The sequence below is a fragment of the Aplysia californica genome, unplaced genomic scaffold (assembly GCF_000002075.1).
Source record: "Aplysia californica isolate F4 #8 unplaced genomic scaffold, AplCal3.0 scaffold00392, whole genome shotgun sequence".
Classification (NCBI taxonomy): Eukaryota; Metazoa; Mollusca; class Gastropoda; order Aplysiida; family Aplysiidae; genus Aplysia; species Aplysia californica.
The window spans coordinates 279,677-303,828 of NW_004797662.1; the positions used below are offsets into that span (position 1 = coordinate 279,677).

The 24,152-nt window shown below is 38.8% G+C and overlaps 1 protein-coding gene across 1 annotated transcript in view; it reads right to left on the reverse strand.

Annotated features, from left to right (window-relative positions):
* Nucleotides 1-24,149, reverse strand: part of LOC101846370 (N-acetylglucosamine-1-phosphotransferase subunits alpha/beta) — a 42,099-nt gene extending 17,950 nt beyond the window's left edge. Inside the window, exons 1-17 of the mRNA XM_013085634.2 lie at nt 23,748-24,149; nt 17,977-18,062; nt 15,781-15,900; nt 13,890-13,910; nt 9,057-9,259; nt 8,571-8,647; nt 7,320-7,466; nt 6,608-6,682; nt 6,367-6,438; nt 5,735-5,782; nt 4,868-4,999; nt 3,471-3,641; nt 2,883-3,006; nt 2,099-2,170; nt 1,287-1,342; nt 621-735; nt 62-270 (exon numbers count right to left, since the gene is read on the reverse strand). Of these exons, the coding sequence (XP_012941088.1) occupies nt 62-270; nt 621-735; nt 1,287-1,342; nt 2,099-2,170; nt 2,883-3,006; nt 3,471-3,641; nt 4,868-4,999; nt 5,735-5,782; nt 6,367-6,438; nt 6,608-6,682; nt 7,320-7,466; nt 8,571-8,647; nt 9,057-9,259; nt 13,890-13,910; nt 15,781-15,900; nt 17,977-18,062; nt 23,748-23,885 (1,866 nt within the window). The 5' untranslated portion in view covers nt 23,886-24,149. The remainder of the gene's footprint in view (nt 1-61; nt 271-620; nt 736-1,286; nt 1,343-2,098; nt 2,171-2,882; nt 3,007-3,470; nt 3,642-4,867; nt 5,000-5,734; nt 5,783-6,366; nt 6,439-6,607; nt 6,683-7,319; nt 7,467-8,570; nt 8,648-9,056; nt 9,260-13,889; nt 13,911-15,780; nt 15,901-17,976; nt 18,063-23,747) is intronic.
* Between the last annotated feature and the right edge of the window lie 3 nt (nt 24,150-24,152).

Sequence of the window (24,152 nt, forward strand, 5' to 3'; positions counted from 1 at the left end):
ACAAGAGAGAAGTAAAAATCCTACCTGACTACAGAACCACAAAGAATAACTCATTATTCACCTTCAAGGTAACATTGTCAGCCTTCTGGTACTCGAGGAAGAGCTTTAGCATGGTCGCGTTGTGTTCTTTTTTCATGACGACCGTCAAAACTTGGAACTTGTTGGCCACAGCCGCAGCTCGAAGAATGTCTGAAGACTCATACTTAGCCGAGACCACTTTTCCTTTCTCACCCAACAAGTCCGTGAGGTTGAAATAAGCGCTATGCTCTCCTGGACATGAAACGACAGAAAACAAATTGTCAAGTCATAACAAAATTGCTCAAGTCATTTTTGTTTTGTTTTGAGACAGCTTAAAAAACAGTGCTAAAAACTTAAGTCTACCTTATTAATTGAACTAAAGTGAAAACAGTCTAAATAATTAAATAGATCATTTAGTATTTTATACAATTTATAGTACGTGCTAACCTCCAATTTTTTTTTGGCTGTGGATTCCCAGACTGATCTTGGCAATGGTTTTAGAACAACAAAAAAAGAGAATTGTTTCATCACATTACATAGAACATAACACCATCGATATGCATTGATCATAACATTGTTAGCCAAACTTCCCATGAACCCACCTGCTGGCACAACGTACTGCGTTTTCTCCGCCTGCAGAGTTTGGCCGTACATCAGGTCATAGCGCGACACACCGCAGTCACCCGCATCGTAGCCACAGTCGTAAGTGTTACATGACTGGAGGGAAAGAAAACAATCAGGCACAGGTATTACGATAAAACTAAAGTATAACACCCCCCCCCCCCTGGTGTTCATGTACATCAATGATTATAGCTAGTTGTTTCCTGTCCCTACAACACAAAGCAGCAACCCCACTCTGACCCTGGATCTACACACATTGTCAAGCAAATTCAAAATGAAGCCGGGGTGGAGTGGGGAACAACTTTATTTTTACTGATATTATACTTATGCAGCATGGTCATAAGAGTGTAAGAAGGTTTGCTTGATAGTTTACTTCAGTAAAAAAGAAGCACACCAACACAATTGTACTGCATATCATCCGACGACTCTCCCCCCCCCTCCCCCCCAACCAACTTCCAAAGTTAATCTTGCATACTTTTATTTTACTTTTCCGATCCAGCGGCTATCTGAGTTCTAGCCCACATACACTCCCTAAGCCCCCACCCCCCAGTAGGAAAAATCCCACATACACTATCTAGGCACCCCAGCTCCCTGTTGGAAAAATCCCACATACACGCCCTCAGCACCCCACCTCCCCATCTACTGACCTGATCACAGTACTTGTCAGCCAGCCAGTTGTTGGCACATCCTGTAGCACAGTACGCTGGGGGAGATGAGAAGACCGACAACATGACACACACTGAAGGCACACACTGAAGGGACACACTGTACATACACACATTGGCTACATACACTTACCCTACACATGCACTGACTGAACATAGAGAACAAGCACACTTGACTGAATGCACACACTCACACACACACATAGTCACAGGCACACACGCACCCACCCACACACACACACACACAACAGCTGAACATAGAGAACATGCACACTTGACTGAATGCACGCACACACACACACACACACACACATACACACACACACTCACAGGCACACACGCACGCACGCACACACACACAAAGGCCACACACACACACACAACGGCTGCACACACGGACTGAACACACACATTGACTGAACATACTGACCACACATGCTGAGGTTCCATGCACAAACTGTCTACATTGATAGCACATGCTGACCACACACTTTGACAATTAATAAGAATGAAATAGGTGGCCAGAGGAGTCATTTTGAAGTGAAGGGGGCACAGCTATGAAAAGCCACTTTAACAAAAAAAAAGTTTAAACAATCACAGCAACATGCTTTAAAAAAAAAAAAAGACAGTTTACATTTAATATCATGAGTGCTGTCTAGTGGTGCTGTAAAAAAAATAGATAGACAGAACTTGCAGCATTAAACTGTACTTTACAACTCATAAAAAAACCTCACCGCTATCTATTAGCTAGCCAGAGCATATTTTGTATTACAGCACAATTCTGTCATACTCACAGCTATAATCTCCCATGATTTGACCCTGGTCACCATGGAAACCTGCCCCCAGCTGCACACGCCCACCGGTGCCTGAAGCAAATAGGTCAGTGAGACGCATATGAATAGGGGAATGAGAAATATAGAGAAAAAGAAGTGGGTTTATCAATCCCTATGAAAAATACAAGTGGTGACATTAATATCACTAAGCTGGCCACAGATAGGTCATTTTGTAGAAAGCGTATTTTATAGGAGAGGTTAAAAATTATTAAATAAACTATCAAAGACCACTTCAGCTCAAATTTGGCATAAATGAATAGAAAAACTCCTGAAACAAATTTGATGAGCATCTTTATAGAGGTGGTGTATTTGACCCTGCTTTACAATAGGTTAAAGAATCAGGTCTTATAAAATTTCAGACCTGGCCATTTGTGACCGATGTCTGCAATATGATGGCAGCTATAAAACATTTCTCTCAATGTCATCAAAACAGGATTTAAAAAAATAAAAAACAGTAGATTACTCACTAACAGTTGTTGAAACTCATCAACTGAAAGTTTAAGGGCAATGATCGTAGAGATTACAAGATCATAGATTGTAAAGATAGTCACTGTTTTAAGCCCCCAGGGACGAAATTGAGACCATATACCAAAACATTGCCAGCAATAGGGCTATAGTACAGTTTTGGTTAGTGTGTGTGTGTGTGTGTGTGTGCCTGTGAGAGAGAGAGAGAGAGAGAGAGACAGAGAGACAGAGAGACAGAGAGACAGAGAGACAGAGAGAGTCGAAGGAAGGGTAAGCTCACCCAAGCAGTCGCCCCCGTCCCAGTCACACTCGGAGGAGTTACAGGCCTTGTCACAGTAGCCGTCCCTGATCCAGGTGGAGGGACAACCGTCGTTGCAGTTAGGCACCGGCCACGTCAGGTACAGCTGTGACATATGAAGGGGTCAAGTAAAAAAACAGGTTAGGTCCATTTTTAAAAAAAGGACAGAGTACGAGCCATTGACTTACAAAAGTACCTGTAAAATATCCCTGTGAAATCAGTCAAGTGACAAACAAGATGAGTACAATTTTAGAAATAAATCAGGGCACTAGTCCTTAACTTTCAAAAATATATGTAGAATATCCCTATGAAATCCCTACCAAGTCATTGATAAACCTTACTCTTATCAAAAATCCAATAAAGTTCCCTGCTTGTAAGGGCCAACTCAGGCTGAGAGGGAGGTATGCAATGTCCCAACAGACAGACAGATACACTCGACAAAAATTCTCCCCATATGGGAACTGAACTCATATCTTCTGCATGTGATGGTGAAGTACCTAATCGCCACACCACAGGCGCCGGTGTGAAGAGTGTAAAGAGGAAAGGGCAAACTTTGAAGTAAGAACAAACCTTATGGCCTGTGGAGTGAGAGTAGAAGTCGTCAGGCCACACGGGCTTCCCAAACAAAACGTCGTCGTTGAGATAGAGGAACTTGTCGGAGAGGCCGGGGATGCGGTGGATGTTGGCCTCGATGGCGGGGGAGCTGAAGGTCGGGAGGTGGCTTGCATTGAGGAAAATCTCCTGAGGGATGGATGAATTATTGAGATAAAATGTAAAAACTTGAGAGATCATAGTAACATTAAGGCAATATCCTGTGTAACGATGTGGTGGAATCAGGCGCTCGTCAATTTTTGGGCATAGTGAGTTATTGATATCATTTTATAGACTATCGGTTTGCCTTGTTTTTGGTGAAAGAATTACCCATCTATCTTAAATACAATTGTATAGATATCTGCGATTAAAGGAGGAAGGGGTTGCCTGGTTTCAGAAGTAAAATTACTGAGAAAAAGGCCACCAAAGTTTGGTCACTTTCATAGCTTAAACGTCCTTGGAAACTGCAAATTTACATTTTTTGTGCTTTTAATCAATGTTTTTCCATAAAACCCACACATAAAAGAGTTTTTGAATGGACATACAAGGTGTTGAGCCATAAAACAAAAATTCGAAAAAAATAGTCCAAACTGGACGAAAAATGCAGATTTCTTGGATTTCTTTAGTTTGACAAGCGCCCGATTTCACCACAATGCTTCATATATTATTTATTAACATGAACTTGACCCTGGTGCAGTTATGAACATAGATCTAAGTGAGTTCCTCTGCTGGCCCATATAACTTTTTTGCAGCATTAATGATGTTGGCCACATTTCATGTCTTGAGGCTCTGTGTGTCCTGCACTGCTGGAAGATGTATGTGTTCCACAGTTTGGAATGCTTCTCAACAGTAATATTTTGGTGACGGTACAGTATTACAAGTGACTGTAGTAGCTTGCGACAAGGTTTTCAAAATGCATAGAAATATGTGCAACAATGCGGTGGAATCAGCGCTTGTCTATTTTTGGGCATATGGAGTTATTGGTTTCATCTTAAAGCTTGCTCAGTGATCTTCAAAGCTGGAGTGTCCATGGAAACTGTAAATTTACAATTTTAGTCCCGATAATCAATGTTTTTCGGGAAAATCCACACAGGAATTTGTTTATAAACGGACATAAAAGGTATTGAGCCAAAAAACAAGAATTCAATAAAAATTGCCAAGCAGGAAGAAAAATGCTGTTTTCTTCTATTTTATTATTTTGACGAGCTCCTGGTTTCACCACGATGCCTCACATATGGACACAGACATGGCCAGCCCCTTTGGCTTAATAGGTACGCTGATAATAAGTGAAAACAAAGACAAGCTGCCCTTCAATCTGTGGCTTTCTCTTTTCTTCACAAAATTAAAAAAGGTAAAAAAAAATAACAGACACTTACGTCATGCGTTATGATGGTCACACGAGGGTTGTCCAGGTTTAACCAGTGTGGGATTTGCCCATTGGTCACAATAAAAATGTGCCGCACCCATGGTGCGAACTTTTCAATAGACCGTAGGGAATAGCGTAATTCCTGGGGAATAAAGAAAGCAATTGTTCTGAGAATCTGTTCATGTAAACATTTGAAAATGTGTCGATGAGTAAGTGAGTGTGAACGTGCTTGAGAGTCAATGCCCATGTACACCGGTGTGTGCGTATGAGTGTGTTTGTGTTTGAGTATGAGTGAGAGTTGGGAGTTTGTGAGTACATGTGTTTATGTGAATGCATGTATGTATGCGTTTGTGTGCGCGCTCATGCATATGACAAGTAAGACTGAGCCAGAAAGTGAATGAGCTGGTAAATGTGGTTGAGTGTGTGCAAATATGAATGTGGGCTCAAATGTGCATATATATCATTATTTGTCTTATCAATCTTCATTAAAAAAAAGAGTTTTTAAAATTTACAACATATATTTCATAATCTTACATCTCTTGTTAACGCAGTCACAAAAACTATTTATAATAAACGTAAGAAGATTTTTAAAATGAACAATATAAAAAAAAATCATCGCACAGAAGCCCCTTAAAACTTGGGAGATCATAGGAGAAGAAAGACAGATTAACACTTTGCATGCAGTCACACAGCCAGCAGTACAAAATACCCCATCGGGTCATCCAGCCAGGAGAATGACTGCAACGGACTGCTCGGGCCTGGCACAGCGCCAGGTGACCAGAACAGATAATTTTCACAGTTGACCGCAAAGTTTTAAAGCCACATTAGATTGCGAGAGAGGACAGCACAACAAGTCTAGAAGATTGGACAGCCATACCTCATTGTCCTCGAACCTGTTTGCAGCTACCACATCATCCCCCACAACCTGCAGGAATATCAAACAGAAAGTTGAGTTATAAACTTGGTCTTAAATCTGCAAATCGATGGTGTTCTGCCCTGTCCGTATATCTGGTTTCTTGAAAATTTTTCAAGATTCAAACAAAACTGTTCTGATTTAAATATTGAAAGAAAGCACAAAAATTAGCCGATTGTACTTTTAAACTATTCAAAATTCGTGTTGACTTTTGATCTTTAGTGAGGTTCCACAGATGGACATAGGCAATGGTTTCAAAACAAATTAGAGTTGATCTATTTCTTTGAGTTAACAGACCACATACCATCGACATGTAACAGAGGAAACAAAAAAAAACCTTGCCCAACAGGACATCACAAATTCACTTTGTTGCAAACCATATCATCTTGCAAGAGCAACAGTTAACCTCCAAGATCAGAAAAAGGCAAGTCATCTATTTCCATAAGAGAGGATGTTCTTTTCTTTCTTGAGATAGTGATGGTGTAATGCTAGAATCAGAATGACTAGACAAATGAACAACATGTACTTTTCCCTTTTTACATTTTACTGATTTTTTTTCTGAGTCTAATTCAAAAGAGCCTTCCATGATCACTTACAAATCGGAGGTCCCACACTAACTTGACAGCCGAGAGCCGCAGTTCTTTGCCTTCTATGGTGAAATTCGAATCCTGTCAAGAAACAAGTGAAAAGAAAGAAAACAAAACATTATCATCATGCATGAAATAGAATAAAGGAATTAAAACTTTATCAGTGCGTCACAGAGTACTGAAGACAAAAATTAGAAACAGAAAAGAAAGAAATTAAGAATCCTTTCAAAAGTAAGGATAGGGCTCTCACCTTAACAAGCATATCAAAGTGAGCTTTCTGAGTAGTGTGAAGCAGTGCCACGCCTTTCTCTGCATGCATTTTTACCTGCAATACAACAACAATGATAATATAACATTAATAATAATAATGACAACAACAACATTCGTAGCAATGATGATGATAATAATAATCTACTAATATCTTTTACGACAATTATCAATGTTAAGAGTACTACTTCTAATCTAACAATTACCCAAATAATGATAAAAACATAACAAAAATTATAAAAATAATAATCAATCACATTTACATACTGAATTTCCACTCTGCAAAAAAAAAAAGAAAAAAAAAAGACATAAACGGACACAATTATCAATAGCAAATCTACAAACTGACATGGTCCCTCTCTCTCACCTGCATGGATTTATGAACAGGCCCAGACAAACTTGTAATGTCTCAATAATCTTCTAAAGCTTGTTAACAAGTCACCATCAATACCAGTTCTTTTTTCAATCTGACTCCAAAAGAACCACAGACTTTCTGAGTAACCCTGTTTGAAGTTTCAGTATTTGAAAAGGCATGAAGAGGAAACGAGACAGAAAGAAGAGAAAGTAAAAGAGGATGGGCTGGGAGAGGAGAAAAAGGAAAGGTGAGAGGAGGAAGTGACAAATGATGACAGAGGAGAAGGAAACGAGGGAAACTTTCAGAACTTTCTCCACCACAAACAAAGCCTTTCACTGACCGTGATGTCAGAGGAACTCTTGTCCGTCACATTGAGCCGCACTAGGACAGCTGCCAGGATGGACGTCTCATCGTACTGGCTCGGGTAGCCAGATATCATGACTGTCTCCGGCATAATAAGGCCGTGCGGTAAAGTTGTGTCGCTCGTCTGCAGATAAACCACAACAAATCTTTGTTTTTGTGTCTTGAAAACTTTCTGCTTTTTCCCCCACAATCTCTCTGCCATTTCAGTTAGGCGGTTTCACTTTTTTTCAGTAACTAAAACATGTTACTATGGCAGTTTAGTTTTAGTAAGAGTTTTACAGCACTTGCAACACAATAAGGTCATATAAGTGCCGAAGATTAGATGTGTTATATGAGAGTAACAAACATAAAAAAGAAGGAAGAGAGATCAGGACGATAGATGTTTGATAGGAAAGAAGGAGCAAACCACACCAGAGCACCCGCCAACCACCCACTTACCATGACAATTTGTTTATTTATTAGAGTAAAGGGAAGAACATGAACACAAAAAAGTCATTTAGTTCTGGGAAAAAGTAAGATGGACAGAAGTGGACAACAGAGGGAAAGTCCAAAATGTAGGACGTACCTGTGGCATCCTCAAACCACACATTAAAATTCTTTGTTATTGTTAAAAACTCCCCCCCCCCCCCTCCGGATCTCACTGTGGTTTTGGTCAGCTGCTCTCATTTTTTCCCTCCACCATGAGTCTGTTATCACATCCATGTACCTCTCATAGACCCAGCAAACAAGATAAAGGAGAGAAAAAAGTACAAGGAATTAAGTAAAACCAGTCCAAGATGATCACATACTGAAATGGGACAAAAGTGATCATCTTAGACAGATAGTCCTCTTGAGCACAACATCATTATAATACTGAGAAAAAAAAACTATCAAGGGAGAAAGTAGGTTTAGTTTAAGTAGAGGTTTTACGGCGCTCGCAACTGCATAAGGTCATATGAGCGACAGAAGATCAGAGGTGTTACAAGAGAGTAACAAACATAAAAAAGAAGAGGGGAGATAAGGATGATAGATGTTTGATGGGAAAGAAGAAGCAAACCACACCAGAGCACCCCCCAACCACCCACAGAAAGTAGGAAGTGGCCATTTGTTCAAGTGTTTTGGACAGGTGACCCTTAGAGAAGGTTTGATTTTAGAACTACAAACTGAGTGAAGACCTTGTAGACAGTTTTTCTGCTTCAAGTTACTTACAAAGCACAATAAGAGGGCAGAGAGCGACAAGACTACTCACGTAAAAAGCTGGTTTAACAGTATAGTTCTTTCCCTCATACATCCATCCTTCCGACTTCTGAGACAATATGTTGCGTACTGAAACAGAAAGCAGAACATATCAGATGTTGGCCAAATGTAACATACATAAATGACTTAAAGTAAGGTATAAACTTCAATAGGTCTTCATGCTTCACAGAGATCACAGCCAGCTGTTTCCTGACAATGCAATAACTCCATTGTGACGACCCTGGAACTGTGCACAAAGTCAAATGCATTTGAAAAAAAAAATGGGATGGGGGAGACTTTACTTTTACTCATAAATGGTACAGAGGCATCTGGACAAATTAAAATTACAGGAAAAGATATTGTCTCTTGAGCTAAGTCCATTTTTTAAAATTTTGACGTAAATCACTTTGAAGGCACGGAATTCCAGTATTCCTCCCCCCTACAATCCTTCTTTATGACCATCCCTCCACTCCACCTCCTCTCCCCCCCCCCCACCTACCCTCCGGAGTCCCTGGCAACATCATCAAGGTATAGTTGGCGGGAACATCTGGACCATCGTTGTCTCCAAGGTGACGTAACTCTGTCACATTCGTAAACAGAACGTCCGCCGCACGCACGATGTCAAGGTCGGCGGTGCGTGGAAGACCTGGCTTCAACAGGAGCCCAATGGGTAGACAGTTCGTATACGTACACGTCTCCTCTCTGTGAACGATACTCGACATTTGAGTTTTGATAAAGGGAAGTGCAGTGATACAATGACGGTCACCCAGTGCAGGGAAAAATAAGACAGACACACAGAAACATTAGAGAGAGAGAGAGAAAACAAGCAGGGCCTACCAGTGGCATCCTCCAACCCACAAAACATTTTGACAGTGACACCCTTCTTAATCAATCAGTAAAAGTAAATTTTAGTGACAAAGTTTGGTTACAGTTTATGCAAAAAAAGGAAATAAATGGTCACATTTTGTTAGGAACAAATAAGCAGTTAAAAGTTAAATGCTTGACAATAGTTTTGTTTATCCATTGACCACTGATCCATTCTCTCTGACGACCAACCTATTACCTCTCTTGAGGGGGGGGCGGGGCAGCAGAGCAGATGCCTGCAAGATATTTAAATTCATTCACATATTTATTTAAATCCCTGTCAAATGCCAAGTACCTATTCAAAGAGGGATAATCGATGAAATTGAGGTAAAGTATTTTCCCCTACGAGGAAGCCTTACTGCGTCTTCTTCATGACCAACAGAAAAAAAGTATTATCTGTGTGTCTTTAAAAAGATCCCACAACTATTTCTCAGTACTTATTCAATTTTTTAAGCTGACAATCTGTACAGCCTCTAAAGTTTTGGTTCTGGACTCAAGCATGAAGGCGGGTTGGAGTGCTTTATTGTCAGTGTGTATTTTTATGGACGGTACAGGTATTTGTAAGTGTGTGCTCGTACATGTGCAAATCTATGTGCCAGTATAAAGCGACTGTGATTAGACATTCTATATGCCATTCTCCTTCTGTTCGATAAAAAGGGAGGAGAGTCTTTAAGATATGTTTTCAAAGTTACCTAGATAAGCAAGAACACTTCCGTTTTGTGCTATTTTTTCTCTACCAGTGGAGTTGGGAGAGAGTTCTCAACATCCATTAGAGCTGGGCGAAGACTCGATTCCGGAACCGATCCCCACGATGAATGCTATGGGAGAAAAGTTCCGACTCCTTTTTACGTAAACCAACGGTTACCAGTCCATTCAATGATAAAAATCATCTTCTTTAAAAAAAGAAATTGTTTTCGAAAAATGAAAGTTGATGCCTCGAAGTGTTCCGAAATTAAGGTTATCTTAAATCTTGTAGATGTTCGGAGCCAACCAGATAACCACAGGAAGAAATCACTTTATTAGAAAGTAAGTAATTGGTTCGGAGTCGATTCCTACGATTCCTCCTAGCTTTCAATAATCGGGAACCTAGCCGCCCAGCCCTATCATCCATCATTTCAATGTTTTGTTATTTGGCAGTCATGCACTGTTATTTATCCTAAGTTCATTTCACAAGAGACCCCAGGCAACCTCTGTTCTTTACCCTTTGTATACATAAACGAGTCTCTTTAGTTTAAATGTTTCATGAGAAGAGAAAAAAGCGAAAATGGCAAATAGAAGCAAAAGAAAAAATACCCCAACCAATAGGCTTTAAAGAGAGATTGATACATTCTACAGGATTTTTTTTTCTTATTTCCTTTCTTCTTTGTTATATCTGTAGGATGATGATTAACTGTAGGATCCTTGGCAAATAAAGCACCTGGGTACTCAAAGAATGACTTAATACAAGACCTGGATAAGAGACTTTTAGCTTTCAAAAAGGTCATAACACATTTTTTAATAAGTAGAGTAAGCTAACTCTGATTATCAAAATTTGAGCTCTTGAAAGTTTCTTCAAATTTTGGTTTGGAATTAATTTAGATTTTCACATTGGCAGTCCACACCAACAAGCAGACAATTTTTTCAACTTTCATAAGCTGAATCCACGCTGCATGGTAACTTAAACGAATCTAACAAACTCATGAGACCACCGTATTTTTTACTTTTTTTTTTTCCCAAAGACATCCGAACTGAATCTCATCTACCCTGGGTTGAGAGGGTTGAAAAAACCTTAGATAAAGTCCCAAAATTATTCACAGAAGAAGCATGAATCAATTTGATAATTCAGCTGAAGCATAGTAAAATAGTGAAAAGACTTGCTGAAAAATCCAAGAAATTGAGCAATTTTAGAAGCAGGAAGTGAACAAGTATAAAGGAATGCATGGTGACAAGAAAATGAAACTTTGCAAATAGAAAAAGGAAAATGGGCCCTTGCGAAGCACAAAGATTAAAAGGTAAGAAACATAAGAGAAAAATCAGATATATTTTACTTAAACCTAAGAGGAGTTGCAGACATTAATATTTCATCTTTTTCCAAAACATGAGAAAAAAATAAAAACCTAAGCTAATAACGATTCACTTTATTTTCATTACCAGATATCGTTAAGATTTTAAAAATTATCAATTACAAAATAAGTGTCATTTAGTGATGGGGAAAAAAAAGCAAGACAGACAGACAGAAAAAAAACAGGCAAAAAAAAAGAAGTCGGACCTCTAACCACCTACAAAAGTTTTGACGAATTCTAAAAATCTAACGAATGAAAATCTGCCTTTAACATAAAAACTTACAAAGCATTAATTAAAGTAAGCCAATGTAGACTTTTACAATAATAGAAAGCCACAATCACGTTCGGTAAGACATACACATGCCGACAGGGAAGTACTAGAAATCATTTCCAACTGTCAATATGGCTACACATGGCCTGCTGGGACCATAAATTCTCTCAAACACAGATGTGCACACACTTACACACTTTGAATCAAATAATTCAAAAGAACTATAATAAAAAAGCATTAAAGCTGCACATTTCCATTTTCTAGAAAAATGCTCAATCCGCATTTCATAAAAATAATTTTCAACTTGAAACATTTCTTTCCGTCTGAATATCACCCACATATCCATCCATCACTCTCTTTCTCTCTCTATCCCCAACACATACAAACACTTTCAAAACAAAATCAACTTTCTCCACCAACATCTGCGTCATCTTCTGTTTCTTTCTCGTCTTAGGTTTTTCCCCCTCTTCATCCTCCTCCTTCTCTTTTACTCATTTTTTTCTTCTTCTTTCTTCTCTTCATCTTCTTCCTCTCCTCCACACACTCATTACAAATGATTTTAAACAGTGCAGAAAGAAAACCTTTTCCTCCTCCCATTCTTTGTTTATATCCTCCACCGTCTCATTAGCCTTGAAACCCATCCTATATAAAGGCTGTGAGTCGGACAGAGAAACCGTGCACAGGTATACTAGGACACACAAATTGTGGGCAGGACATGAGACTATCATATCTTGAGAGACGACATTTTTTAACTTAAAGGATGTTGAGTCGAAACAATGAGCCTTTAGTTATATAATTGGATCAGAAATGCTCTGTTCAAGAAGTTTTGCAAAACTGTAGACGAGAACAGCTTTTTCTTTTTCTGAAAGGTTGCATTTTTGAAATACCATACTTTGGTTGCCTACCCTCAGTATACGGAACAAGAAAGCTACACATAACATACATGCATACAGGGCACTTGACAGTTTACATGAAGGACGACAGCAGCTGTGATATTATTGATAGGCTCTTCACCTTTCATGCAAAAGAAGTGAGTTTGATTCTCACGTGAGAAAAAGTCTTAAAGAGTATCTCTGTCTTTTTGATGGGATATACCCATGCAGCCCGGGTCAGCCCTGACGGGCAGGGTCAAAGCAGCCTGCCTCCTAAATAATCTAAATTGCATCAATTGGGTGGTAAAACATGGCATGAACATATTTCAAAGGTTTGAAAATAGAGAGAAGAAATAAAACGAAAGCAATAGAATTTGCCTGTTTTGGTAAGAAGTAAATGCTGTAAAATATACTGTCATAGTGTTACTAAATTGCGTCATGTTAAAAACACATACTATAATTCTCAATCTCATTCTCAAGCAAAATTTTGAAGTCATAACACTCAGTGAACACAAAATTGCATCACGAGAAGGCCATTTTAGAACATTCTTAAAAGAAATTATACAAATAAAAAATATGTCCAGCCCACATCACTAAAAATGTATACCTTTACTGCTATACTAATTGTTAGTAATCCCTTGTCTTATTCTAATTGATTTACTGCAACATATCATCATGCGACATGACAGAACACCATAACATTTACAATGTAACACATGACTGGTCTAAAGACAGCACAACTCATGCATTTAGAGAGTCAAGCACATTCTTTCCCTTATGACGCTAAGATTATTGTTATATTAGAGAAAAGAAAAACAACACCATGTAAACTCGTCCCCATCTGTTAAGCTTCTTACATAAAATTAGTAATATTTATGAACATCAATCCACATTTTGAAAGTCCACAGAATCATGCTACATTGACGGCTTGATTTTGACACTAGTATAATAAAGAGATGGTTAACTTTTTCTGAATATATCTCCAACAAATCAGTAACAACACATGTCATTTCAGACTCACACCAATTAAACTATGACCACAAATAGTTAATTCCAGACAAAACAGCCATGCACCATAAAACAAGTAAACAAAGTGCTAGCGTTCACATTTTATTCCCATAACCAAATATTTCTAGACTGAAATTTCCAATGCCAAAGAGAGGCACAGGAGTACTCTTGACTCTCAAAAATAGCAAAACTTCCCTGGCACACAAAATGCAACATACAGCAGCTTGCGTCTGGACAAGAGAGGGATATGGAAGGTGGGGGGGTGTGTGTCTCACCTGTATTCCGACCCTTGACCTCTAAGAAAAGTAGTTCATGTCAGCTTCACACACAAGTCATAGACATGTAAGCTTTACACAAAAGTCATAGACATGTAAGCTTCACACATAAGTCAAAGACAGGTAAGCTTCACACATAAGTCAAAGACATGTAAGCTTCACACACAAGTCATAGACATGTAAGCTTCACACATAAGTCATAGACATGTAAGCTTCACACATAAATCATAAACATGTCAGCTTCACACATAAGTCATAGACATGTCAGCTTCACACATAAGTCATAGACATGTCAGCTTCACGCATAAGTCATAAACATGTAAGCTTTACATAGATCATCAGTCATGGTAGTACACAGTGTGCACTTAAGTGATCCCCTCCTCTGTTCAGCACCGTCTGCAAAACTGCAGTGACTATTCCTATTCCGGTATGTCTTACTTAACCCTTTGAGCCCCTGGCATAAAACTGCCCATATCCCTCGCCACCGGTACTGCAGTGAGCAAGACCCCATCTCCAACCTGACCCGCCTGAGATAAAACGCGTACGGAAAACAGTGTTTACTACACAAGGCGTTATTGATTATTTCGAAAATATTTCTGCATTAGATGCTGGTAATGACGAGGACTACCCTGAGTGGGATACAGAATGTGATTCTGATGATCATATGAATGTGAGTCATATATCGCTCAGGAGCTCAGGCAGACGGGCACGGTAGCCTCAGGAGGTCAGGGCTCAAAGCATTAAACTGATGCCATTTTGGAACAAACTCATCCGATCATCGTAAATCAGATGAGTCTGTTTTTCCTCGGCTACAATCATATTTAATTGGAGGCGATAGCCAATCAAAAGGAAACTGGAATTTAGGAGTGCAGCGGCACTCTGTCAAAAGATAAAAGTGAGCCAGAATCAGTCTCACTGTTCAGATCCACAATACAATAATCATAACTGATAACCAGCTGTAGGCTCTTAAAGCTATAATTGAACGCAGTCGATTTAGTGTTTTATGTTATGAACCTTGACGGCTGTAGTCACTGACCTCTGTTCGACACTCATAAGGTCAAATGGAGGTCAGATTGAAAGAGTAGGAACTTGCCTGCCTAAGTTCCCAACCTGACCCAATGTAATGAAGTAAACCCCACATGTACAATAAGTGTACAGTGCTTTATTTAGCACAATTTCAAAACATTCTGGCAATATCTTTTCTTTCTCATTTGTCTATTCAACAGTTTATCTCATTATATTAAAAAGAAGAAGTAAAAAAAATGGTGAGGTAAAGAAAAGAATCAAAGAAGAAAATTAGATTTACACTGTAAGACATCTTGAACTCTAGATAAGAGCAATCAGAACACTGAAAAAGATGTAGAAAGAGCAGACCACATGGTATGTGGCGTAAAAGACAAACATACACACTCAAAGACACAGCATCAAACACAAATTGGTGAAAAGATGTGCAGAAAAGAGTAGACAGGAGGCCTTGTGAATACAATCAAGCAATGTTCGGCCATTTAAAATTTAATTGGGTGGTCATGATGATATGTCTTTTGGCAAAACATGTTCACTCACACTCTCAAGGAGTGCTTCATAGCGGTACAACCAATGATGGTTCAAGAAATCTTTGAAATAAATCTTATTACATGAGCCGTTTTGTTATGAATCAGATAGAAACATCTGAATGCACACACAGTTTTAGTAAAAATGTCCCTAAAAGAATGAATAAATAAATATTATCCTTCTCTTCTGTTTCGCAAGCCTACTAACTTTTGTAGATGAATTGGCTAACCTTTCCATTCTATTTTATTCCATAGGCTTACTCTGCTACACTCGCAGAAAAATAAACCAAACTTTTCTCTCTGATCTATTTTACGACCCACCCTATCTTCTTCCAGCTCACCTGGTCAGGTTTTGTTTCTGTTCCATGGCAACTCGCACATGCTCCAGCTGCTGCATGACCTCTGGGTCGCTGCCATTGACCCACGTGTAGACCACGTCAATAGGCACTGGGAGAGACAGTCTGCAGATTGTGTCGGCACAGTAAAATTGTTGATGCTTGTAAGTTGTCGCGAAAGTTTTATCATCTCCCCTCTCCCCCCCCCCCCCCCCCCCACATATATAATGACCAATCAATAACTAACCTCTTGCCAAAACATCCACCGTGACACTAAAGTCTACCACATTTACATTCTGAGCAATCTTTTACATACTGCCATCACCCCCCCCCCCCCCCCCGAAAAAAGAAAGAAAAGTAAAACACACCCATTTGCAAGTCACATGTCTAGTTTTATTTTGGATTTTAAAAATGCCTCCCCTTCCACCAGCTCTTTCTTATACTCTTTTCCCCTCCTCTAAAAAAAAATCTCTCTCTCTCACACCACATACACAGAGGCCTATCTATATAAATATATGTCAATTTGTCAGAAGACCCATCTCCTTCACGATTCATTGTTTATGAGGAGATAACAAGCAATAAAAAATTTCATGAAAATCAAAAGACATAGCTTGTACACTTTCGTCTGACTGCATTAAAAAAATTCTCTAGCTCCTTCATTAATTTACGAATGCTCACGAAACTTTGTATGGCGCTTCTGCAGGCCGGCGACCAAACAAAAATACATATTAAAAAAAAATATTGATCAAATAATAAAAAAGTTTTCCTCTTTGGGCCCTATATTAAAAACCACTTTTTGAATGCACACACAGGATCACTTAAATAAATCACTTACAGTAACCTTGCCTACAATGCAATTGCTCATTTTGAGACAGCGGCACCACCCTGCCCCCATTTTTCAGTGAAAGCTTTGGTTCTCACTCCCCCAGCTGTCTAGATGTCTCCACATGCTCCACGTGAATCTTGAAAATTACCCATCCCGTCCCTTAAATTGTGTTTCTATAGTGAACGTTAAAGTGAGTTGTTGAGGAAAATATGTCAACTTTTCAAATGTTTTAGCAGCAAGCTGTAAATCCCCTATAATTTTATTTACTTGATTTAGGCTTACATCAAAGAAAACATGTTGGAATCTTAGTTTGCAGTGACATTTATGAAAGGGTTTTTAGATTCTGTTGGTCATCCAAATTTTAGACCCGTAGGCAAAGATCTGAGAAGATTAAACAGAGTGATTTCATTTTATCCTGTTTTAACAATGGTCAGACAAAGTGAACAAGCTATGACTCTCAGTATATATGGAGGGCTATTCCACATTTATATCGTCCCCAGTCAGTTTTGTAATCTAATCTTTCAACATCACAAATTTCCCAAAAACTAAATAACAACTCCACTTCTTTTTTTAAATCAATGTAAGTGCACACATATTAAGAAAAGACTAAACATAAAGATGCAAACACAAAAACACAACCCCCATTGAAGCAAAATTTGTATCTCTATCTGTTCCCCTCTACCAACTCGTCTTGGCCCAGTAGTTTGGGTACTAAAACTGACAAAGTCATCACCATAGTATGAGACTTCATGCAAACTTTTGGAACCTTCGGTGACACAGTAAAGATGACTCCACCAGGGAGCGGGACAGAGGGTGCCCACCTCGTGACTCGAAAGAGCTGAGGAATGTAGGACTAACATAATCTAAACAATTAACTACTAACCAGTTGTGGTAGCCATCTCCAGTTGGGGCTATGGCAACACTTAGATGTGTAACTTACCAATAAATGTTATAAGAGTGAAGAAACATATATTTATTTATTTAATAATTTATTTATTTATGTAAAACAATCTCCTGTGCGTTTACTTTAAGACTAACAGCTATTTTCAAAATCCAAAACGCTGCAAAGTTTGTTGTTATTACTAAACACAAAAGTACCAGATGATAGAATTGGGCAGGGTAAAAAAAAGCCAAACAACTCCATTCTTTTCTACCTATTGGCATTTAAATAAATACTTCACTGAAATTCAGAAATGAACGATCAATACAATAAACATAAGATTTAAACAAAGACTAGCTGGGTTCTCCTCGATTTTCATTATGACTGAAAACTGCTGAGTGATGCCACGCGCTACTTCAACTGTCGCACTGGACAAATGGTACTAGGAGAATGCTAGAAGAATTGCTGTACTCTGAAAACTAAAAATTACACTGACCTTTCCCGAAAAGATTTGCCAGCTACGTTGTCACTAAAAGAATTAAAAACAGTTGCATATTTCTCCTGACTCCACTCCAACCAAGCCTGTGAAAGAAAAGAAATTGACAGTAATCACTTGAAACTTGCAAAAAACTAATGATCACAGGCATGGGGCTGGAAGATAAATTGTTCGCAAAGTCCAAATAAAACACATTTCTGAGAGCAATAAGGTTTCATTTTTTCAAAAACAGTAAATTACCATGTACACAGATGTTATTTCATAAATTCTTCAATAAAATGGAAAGTTGCAATCATCTAACCTTGAGGTAGGCAAACACATAATTTTGTTTCAGACCAAATAAAATCTACAAGACACACACATGTTAAAGTTGATTTGAAAGTTACTTTCCCTTGGCTTAAAAAACCCCACAGGTGAATAGAGTGATTATAATGATGTGGTCCTCAGGTTTAATATCTAAATTGTCAAATACACAGGCGATAAATTACTGATAACTTCATTTTTTTTTTTAGCAAAACATTGGACGCTTTACCATGTGATTTATTGCAATGAATAACATTTTCAGTGAACTCACCATCAAATAAAGGCATGATAAAAAGTCTTACAAAAAAGCTAAGAAAAAAAAAAAACAGACAGAAGAGAACAATATTAGTCTATTGTCACAATAACCTGTCTCTTGTTAGAAAAAAAAAAGGAGAGGTGACCAAAAAAAAAAAAAGGGGGGGGGGGGGGGGGAATAAAAACCTCTGTCCCTGACAAGTCAAGAAATCAAGCATTATAACATATAATTTTATAGCAAGCCAGTTTCTGTCTATAATTGATGGATAGGTTGAACTGTGATACTCTTTCAAACAAAAATAGTTTTCAGGCTGATGATTTATTTAGTCTTGAAATGGCTTGTGGAATATCTCTTATTTCAGGCCAGTATCTGTCTACTGTCAGGTTCTTCAGACATTATATATAGATCTCTTTGCCAACACTAGAAATTCATGAGACATCTATAGGCCTACATAATTTGTGCGCAGGCTGTGTTGAAGGCTCAGAGTTTTTAAAAGTATAAAATAAGAACAAGATTCATCCATGCCATAAAAAATGTAGGCATATAAATATAAAATGCAGACAGATTCATTACTTCAATTTAAAATCTACATTTACTCAGGAAGTCTTTTGAATACGAATAGCTCAGTTGGTATTGTGTTGGATTACAGAGTGTGTGGCTCTGGTTCAAATCTCCAATGACTTATTTTACAGGGCAATCTGAAGTAGGATTATTTTGGGGAGTTTTTAGGACTCCCTATATCTGTCTCATCGGAGGTGGACATTAAATTTAAAAGTCCTGCCTCTTAAAATCAAATAACCTTGTCTTGACAGTTACACTTAAAGAACATTTTAAGTAAAATCTAAGCGACATTTGCTATAGATAGCTTATATTGTAGAGTTTGGGCACAATGTGTGTTGTCTAAGGTTTGTGTGTCGAGTTCAGACCCATTTTTTCCCCCGGCTCACGGCAAGCCAGGTGGACACAAGTGCACTGCCCATGGCCACGCCGGGTGAACAGGGTTTAGACAAATTGATCAAAACTGTTGTGCAAAGTATGGGAGACATTGGTTCACCTGTAAAAGACAAAGAGATATTTGAGGATAGGTGGTGCCACAAATTTCTGACAGCACTCTATAGATAATCTAGATCTGCCTTGTCTTAAGTCTACAAGCGGACAGCTAGAGAACGACAACTAAACGCCATTGGCTGATAATTATTGAGGAATTCCCATTTTGTCAGTCATGGTGGCAACACGACCGCACGACAGCAGCCTGCCGACTCGGGTTATTTTCTTTGCAACTTGCAGAACTGTTCGGTTCAGTTGTCTGCGATCGTGCAGCACCCTTTTTCAGCCCAGATTGATTCTGATGCTGTACACTACGTAAACTGAGAAGAATAAAAAGACTAAGAGTAGGCCTACGGAAGAAAGCAAGTTCAAACAAAGTTCAGAATTCCGATCGTTTCTTTTAAAGTTTTCTAAGTACAAGAAATTGTAGCACTTACAAGAGATTGGACTCAATAGGACGCTGAGCTGCAAATGGAATAGATTTTCGGATCTGTATTACATCTAATTCGAGACTGCAAGGTTTGCAAATGGACACTGTGAGGTGCAGGACTAGGGGGAACCACTAGGAAACAATGCAATTTAAAGCAGAACCAACGACCCATCTTCCTGATTGGCTGCTAATTTTAGTAATGTGATGTCATCACTTCCATCCTGGGATACCCACAGACTATTTTAAGAACAAGGCCTTGGAAGTACCGCATGGAATGACGTGTTTTTGGTGTATATGTTAATATAACATTGCAGAATTCCTAGCTCTAGTACTTGGACATGATGGAAGATTGCTTAGATCGTTGATGCTTAGAAAAGTAAGAACGCTGATGCTCGAAATTGAAACACGGTAAATGCAAAGACAATAAACCGCACGAAAACAACCGTTAAGACGTCGAAGGATTACCCCCCCCCCCTCCTGCATGCTTCATCACTAAAAAATACATTTACTACAAATCAACAAATTATAATTTAGGGACCAGTTGGTCAGTCGGGAGGAGGAGAAGAAAGAGAAAAAAAAACCCTTCTGGGACCCGGCCGGATTCAATCCCACGCTCATAAAATAATTGTATGACTTCAAACGCAGACACGCTGTCCATTCGGCCATCAGAATTTCCTACAGAGAGAGGTTTAAAAGCTTGATAGGAGCCATTGCCAAAACGTGGGGAAAAACACACACATCTCACATTAGTGTGCATAAAATGTGATGCATTAGTATTTATTCCTCCAAAACGTATACACACGTCAAATATAGGATGTAGAACCTGCATTAGCAGTTTCAGACCCCTAGTCAGCTTTACAATCTTGAGTTTGTAAATTTTGTGCCAAAAATATTCGTTTTTTAGTGATTCCTGGAGTGTCATTTTGAGCACACCAATGCAAACTTCCAAGAATGTCCAAAATTTAGTATTTTTGGGTGTGGTTTTTTTACGTGTGCTTTGATCCTATGTTATTTGTCATTGAGAAAGGTTAACTTGCTCAAGAAATCGGTTTATTTGTTTGCAAATAGACGAACAATTCGGATTACTTGTGCGTCTGTCGTGTCGTCACGGACTAGGTGTTTCAGAAAACACCATTATTTTTCAGTAGAATCACCGTAGCTGGTTAAATCTCTTTGCCTATCGTCGTTTATTCAATACTTCAAAAGCCGCGATGCGCGAAAGGAACATCGGGTTCCTAGATCTACGATTTCGGTCGGCTGTTTAACATTCGCCGTTATTGTCGTCAATTTGCGACGTGCCGGAAGTCCGAATTTCGCCCACTTTTGTTTTGAACGGGTCATCAAAAGTGCCCGGATATAATTGTTTTCTTGAGTGACTTCCCCTTACCCGCGTCCCCAGAACAACGGAAGCAACGGGGGAAACAGAAAAACGAAAGTAGTCATTGCCTTCAGTGTCCGGTGACGCACAAGAATTTTGCGTTGAATGTGACGTACTGGGCTGTTTTGCGTGTTTTTAGGCTACTCTGTTGTATATTTTAATGAAATTGCGGTGTTTACACTGGATTCCTGGAACAAGAGTGTGATATGTGAACAAACTTCGAGAGATGGGTCATTTCTGTGGTTATAGATTTAGCTTTTGTGCTCAGTGATGACGTTTGGGGTGTCGTCATGCAGCCGTACAAGACTGACTAACGTACAAGAAATTACATTGTCCTAAGAGCAAACATTTTTAAAGTAATGTGTGCTCTCTTTACTCAAACAAATAAACAAACATGTCCTTGTTTATCTGTCTAACTCAAAAATACACATTTGTTCTTTGTTGGTATGATATACCTTTTTCCAATACATTGTGTCATCATTGTTATGTACAAGTAATATTTTTCATAATTGCTAATATCAATAAGTTTTCAACATATATTTCATACATGCAAGATTCATTTAGAAGCAAAATACGCCTTTATTGATCTGTGTATCTCTTAGTGCAAATTTGTTCTTTGTAGGCATGATTTTACCTTTTCCCAGTATGTTTTGTCATCACTGTTATGTACGAGTACTGTTTGTCATAATTAGCCACATAATTGTGATCGTCCACTGTCTTTGATATGACCTGGTATCTGTTTCAAAGCAAAAGAAATCTCTCCTGGGTTTTTTTTATTTCTTAAAGTGCGCTTTTATCTCTGGAGGCAAGACTTTTGTCTTTTCCTGTACATTGTGTCATCATTGTTATGTACAAGTCATGTTTGTCATCACTGTTATGTACAAGTCAACTCCATTGATTTTGTGCTTTTGCCTCATATTAATTAAAAAATTGTTTTACACATGTGTTTTTCTGGTACTGAGGCTTTGATAACTGTATTTGTACAGCCTTTCACTATTGTGATGTGTTGTCAATGATAATGTCCAATGTGTATCCTTTCTTGTACATAACAATGATGACATATTCTGTGCACTGCGTCATTGTTACAAAGCTTGCCATTCATATTACCATTATGAATGGAGTTCATAGTGTACAAAGTGTTTGTTTACTAAACAAATGGAATTTAAAGTCCATAATTTGCCTTGCTGCTTATCTGTTTTTGTCATCACTGTTACATACAAGACAAGAAATACAGTAGTTGCCAAACCAATAGACCCATATCTCCAAAACCGTACATCTCCTTGCTCTGATACTCTAGGAATATGAGCACTAAATGTCAGTCTGTGACTGACAGAAAAGAGAGTCAAATTGGTAAGAAATTTTTTTTTGCACCACTGAGTCTCAAGAGAGTCTCACGTTTTGGCAATTGCTCATAGATCTATATATAATAATGATAGACACTTTTTGGCTATATTTTGATGAAGTCACGTGATCTGAGAGGTCAGTCTCCCGACAAACAAGATGGCCATCTTAACTTAAAATAGTTCGCGTTGTTCTACATTTAATCGCATGTCTAGGAAACACTCAAAGAGGGAAGCTTGGAAACTGCCAGTGCAAACCGTGCGCTACGCAAAATCATCACAAAAGTCTAGATTTATGCCTAGATCTATAGAATCACGGTCAGATGACGAGGCGGGCATCCCCCTTGCAAGGTCAAACAAGATTACTGTTACTATGAAGAAAGTGGCTATTCTCACCCGCCCGGAAGTTCTCGCAAGATCTACTCCTCCCTTCTTCTCTCTCTCTCTGTCTCTTTCTGAATATACTGTCTATCGGTGTGGACGATCAAATTGACCAAAACAAAGTTAAAAAATGATGTTAAAACACAAAAGTAAATTAATTTGGTTGTCTACAAAGATGCTACGGCTATTTAACTTTTCGAATCGAGCCGAACTACGCGGGTCGCCATTTTGTTTTGTTCTCTCTCTCCACTGCCCACAGACAAAATTGTACGCTTTTAGTAGGCTACAAATACAGTGGTAATGGAACGTTTGTTCACAGCACAGAATTCTACAATTTTTCTGTTATCACAGTGTAGAATTCTGTGGTTTAGGGTGAACGCAAAATTTGTTGGCCTAGATCTAGGCTATAACGGTGAACACGCACCGGGTGAGAATAGCCAAAAGACTCGCCTGCACTATTCTCACCCCGGGTGAGAATAGAGGTGGCCTACTATAAATAGGCCTATTACTATTGGCCAATGGCGTTTAGATCTAGATCTAGATCTAGAATCTGGTCTAGATTCAGTCAATTAGTTACGTTGTTCTCTAACTATTCGCTTGTCTTAGTACTCTTAGGCTTAGCACGGGCAATAATACCTCGCCAAAGTGGAAGGCTGATATGGCGAGGAGAAAGCATCCACCCAAGACCATAAGAATTCCATACTTGTGGGACAACAAATCATAAATTCGCTTCTGGAACATCTTTTTGAATGTCCCTTCCATTTTCCTTTCCATTATTATTCTGATACACTGACACTGATCATCCGCCGAATCGGCGATTGCCGATTGTGATTGAACTGAAACGTTTCAATCTCTCTTCTAGAGACTTTCAAGACGATACACATCAAACTTATATGAGACAACAGCTGTGCATCATTTCTGAGGCCAAAACAGATGATCATTCATTGTTGTAATATCAGTGTTCGAAATATGTTTGTCATGTGATTTGTTTTGTTTAGCGTTGGTAGCCGATGCAGATATTGTACACTGCTGCAATGGGCG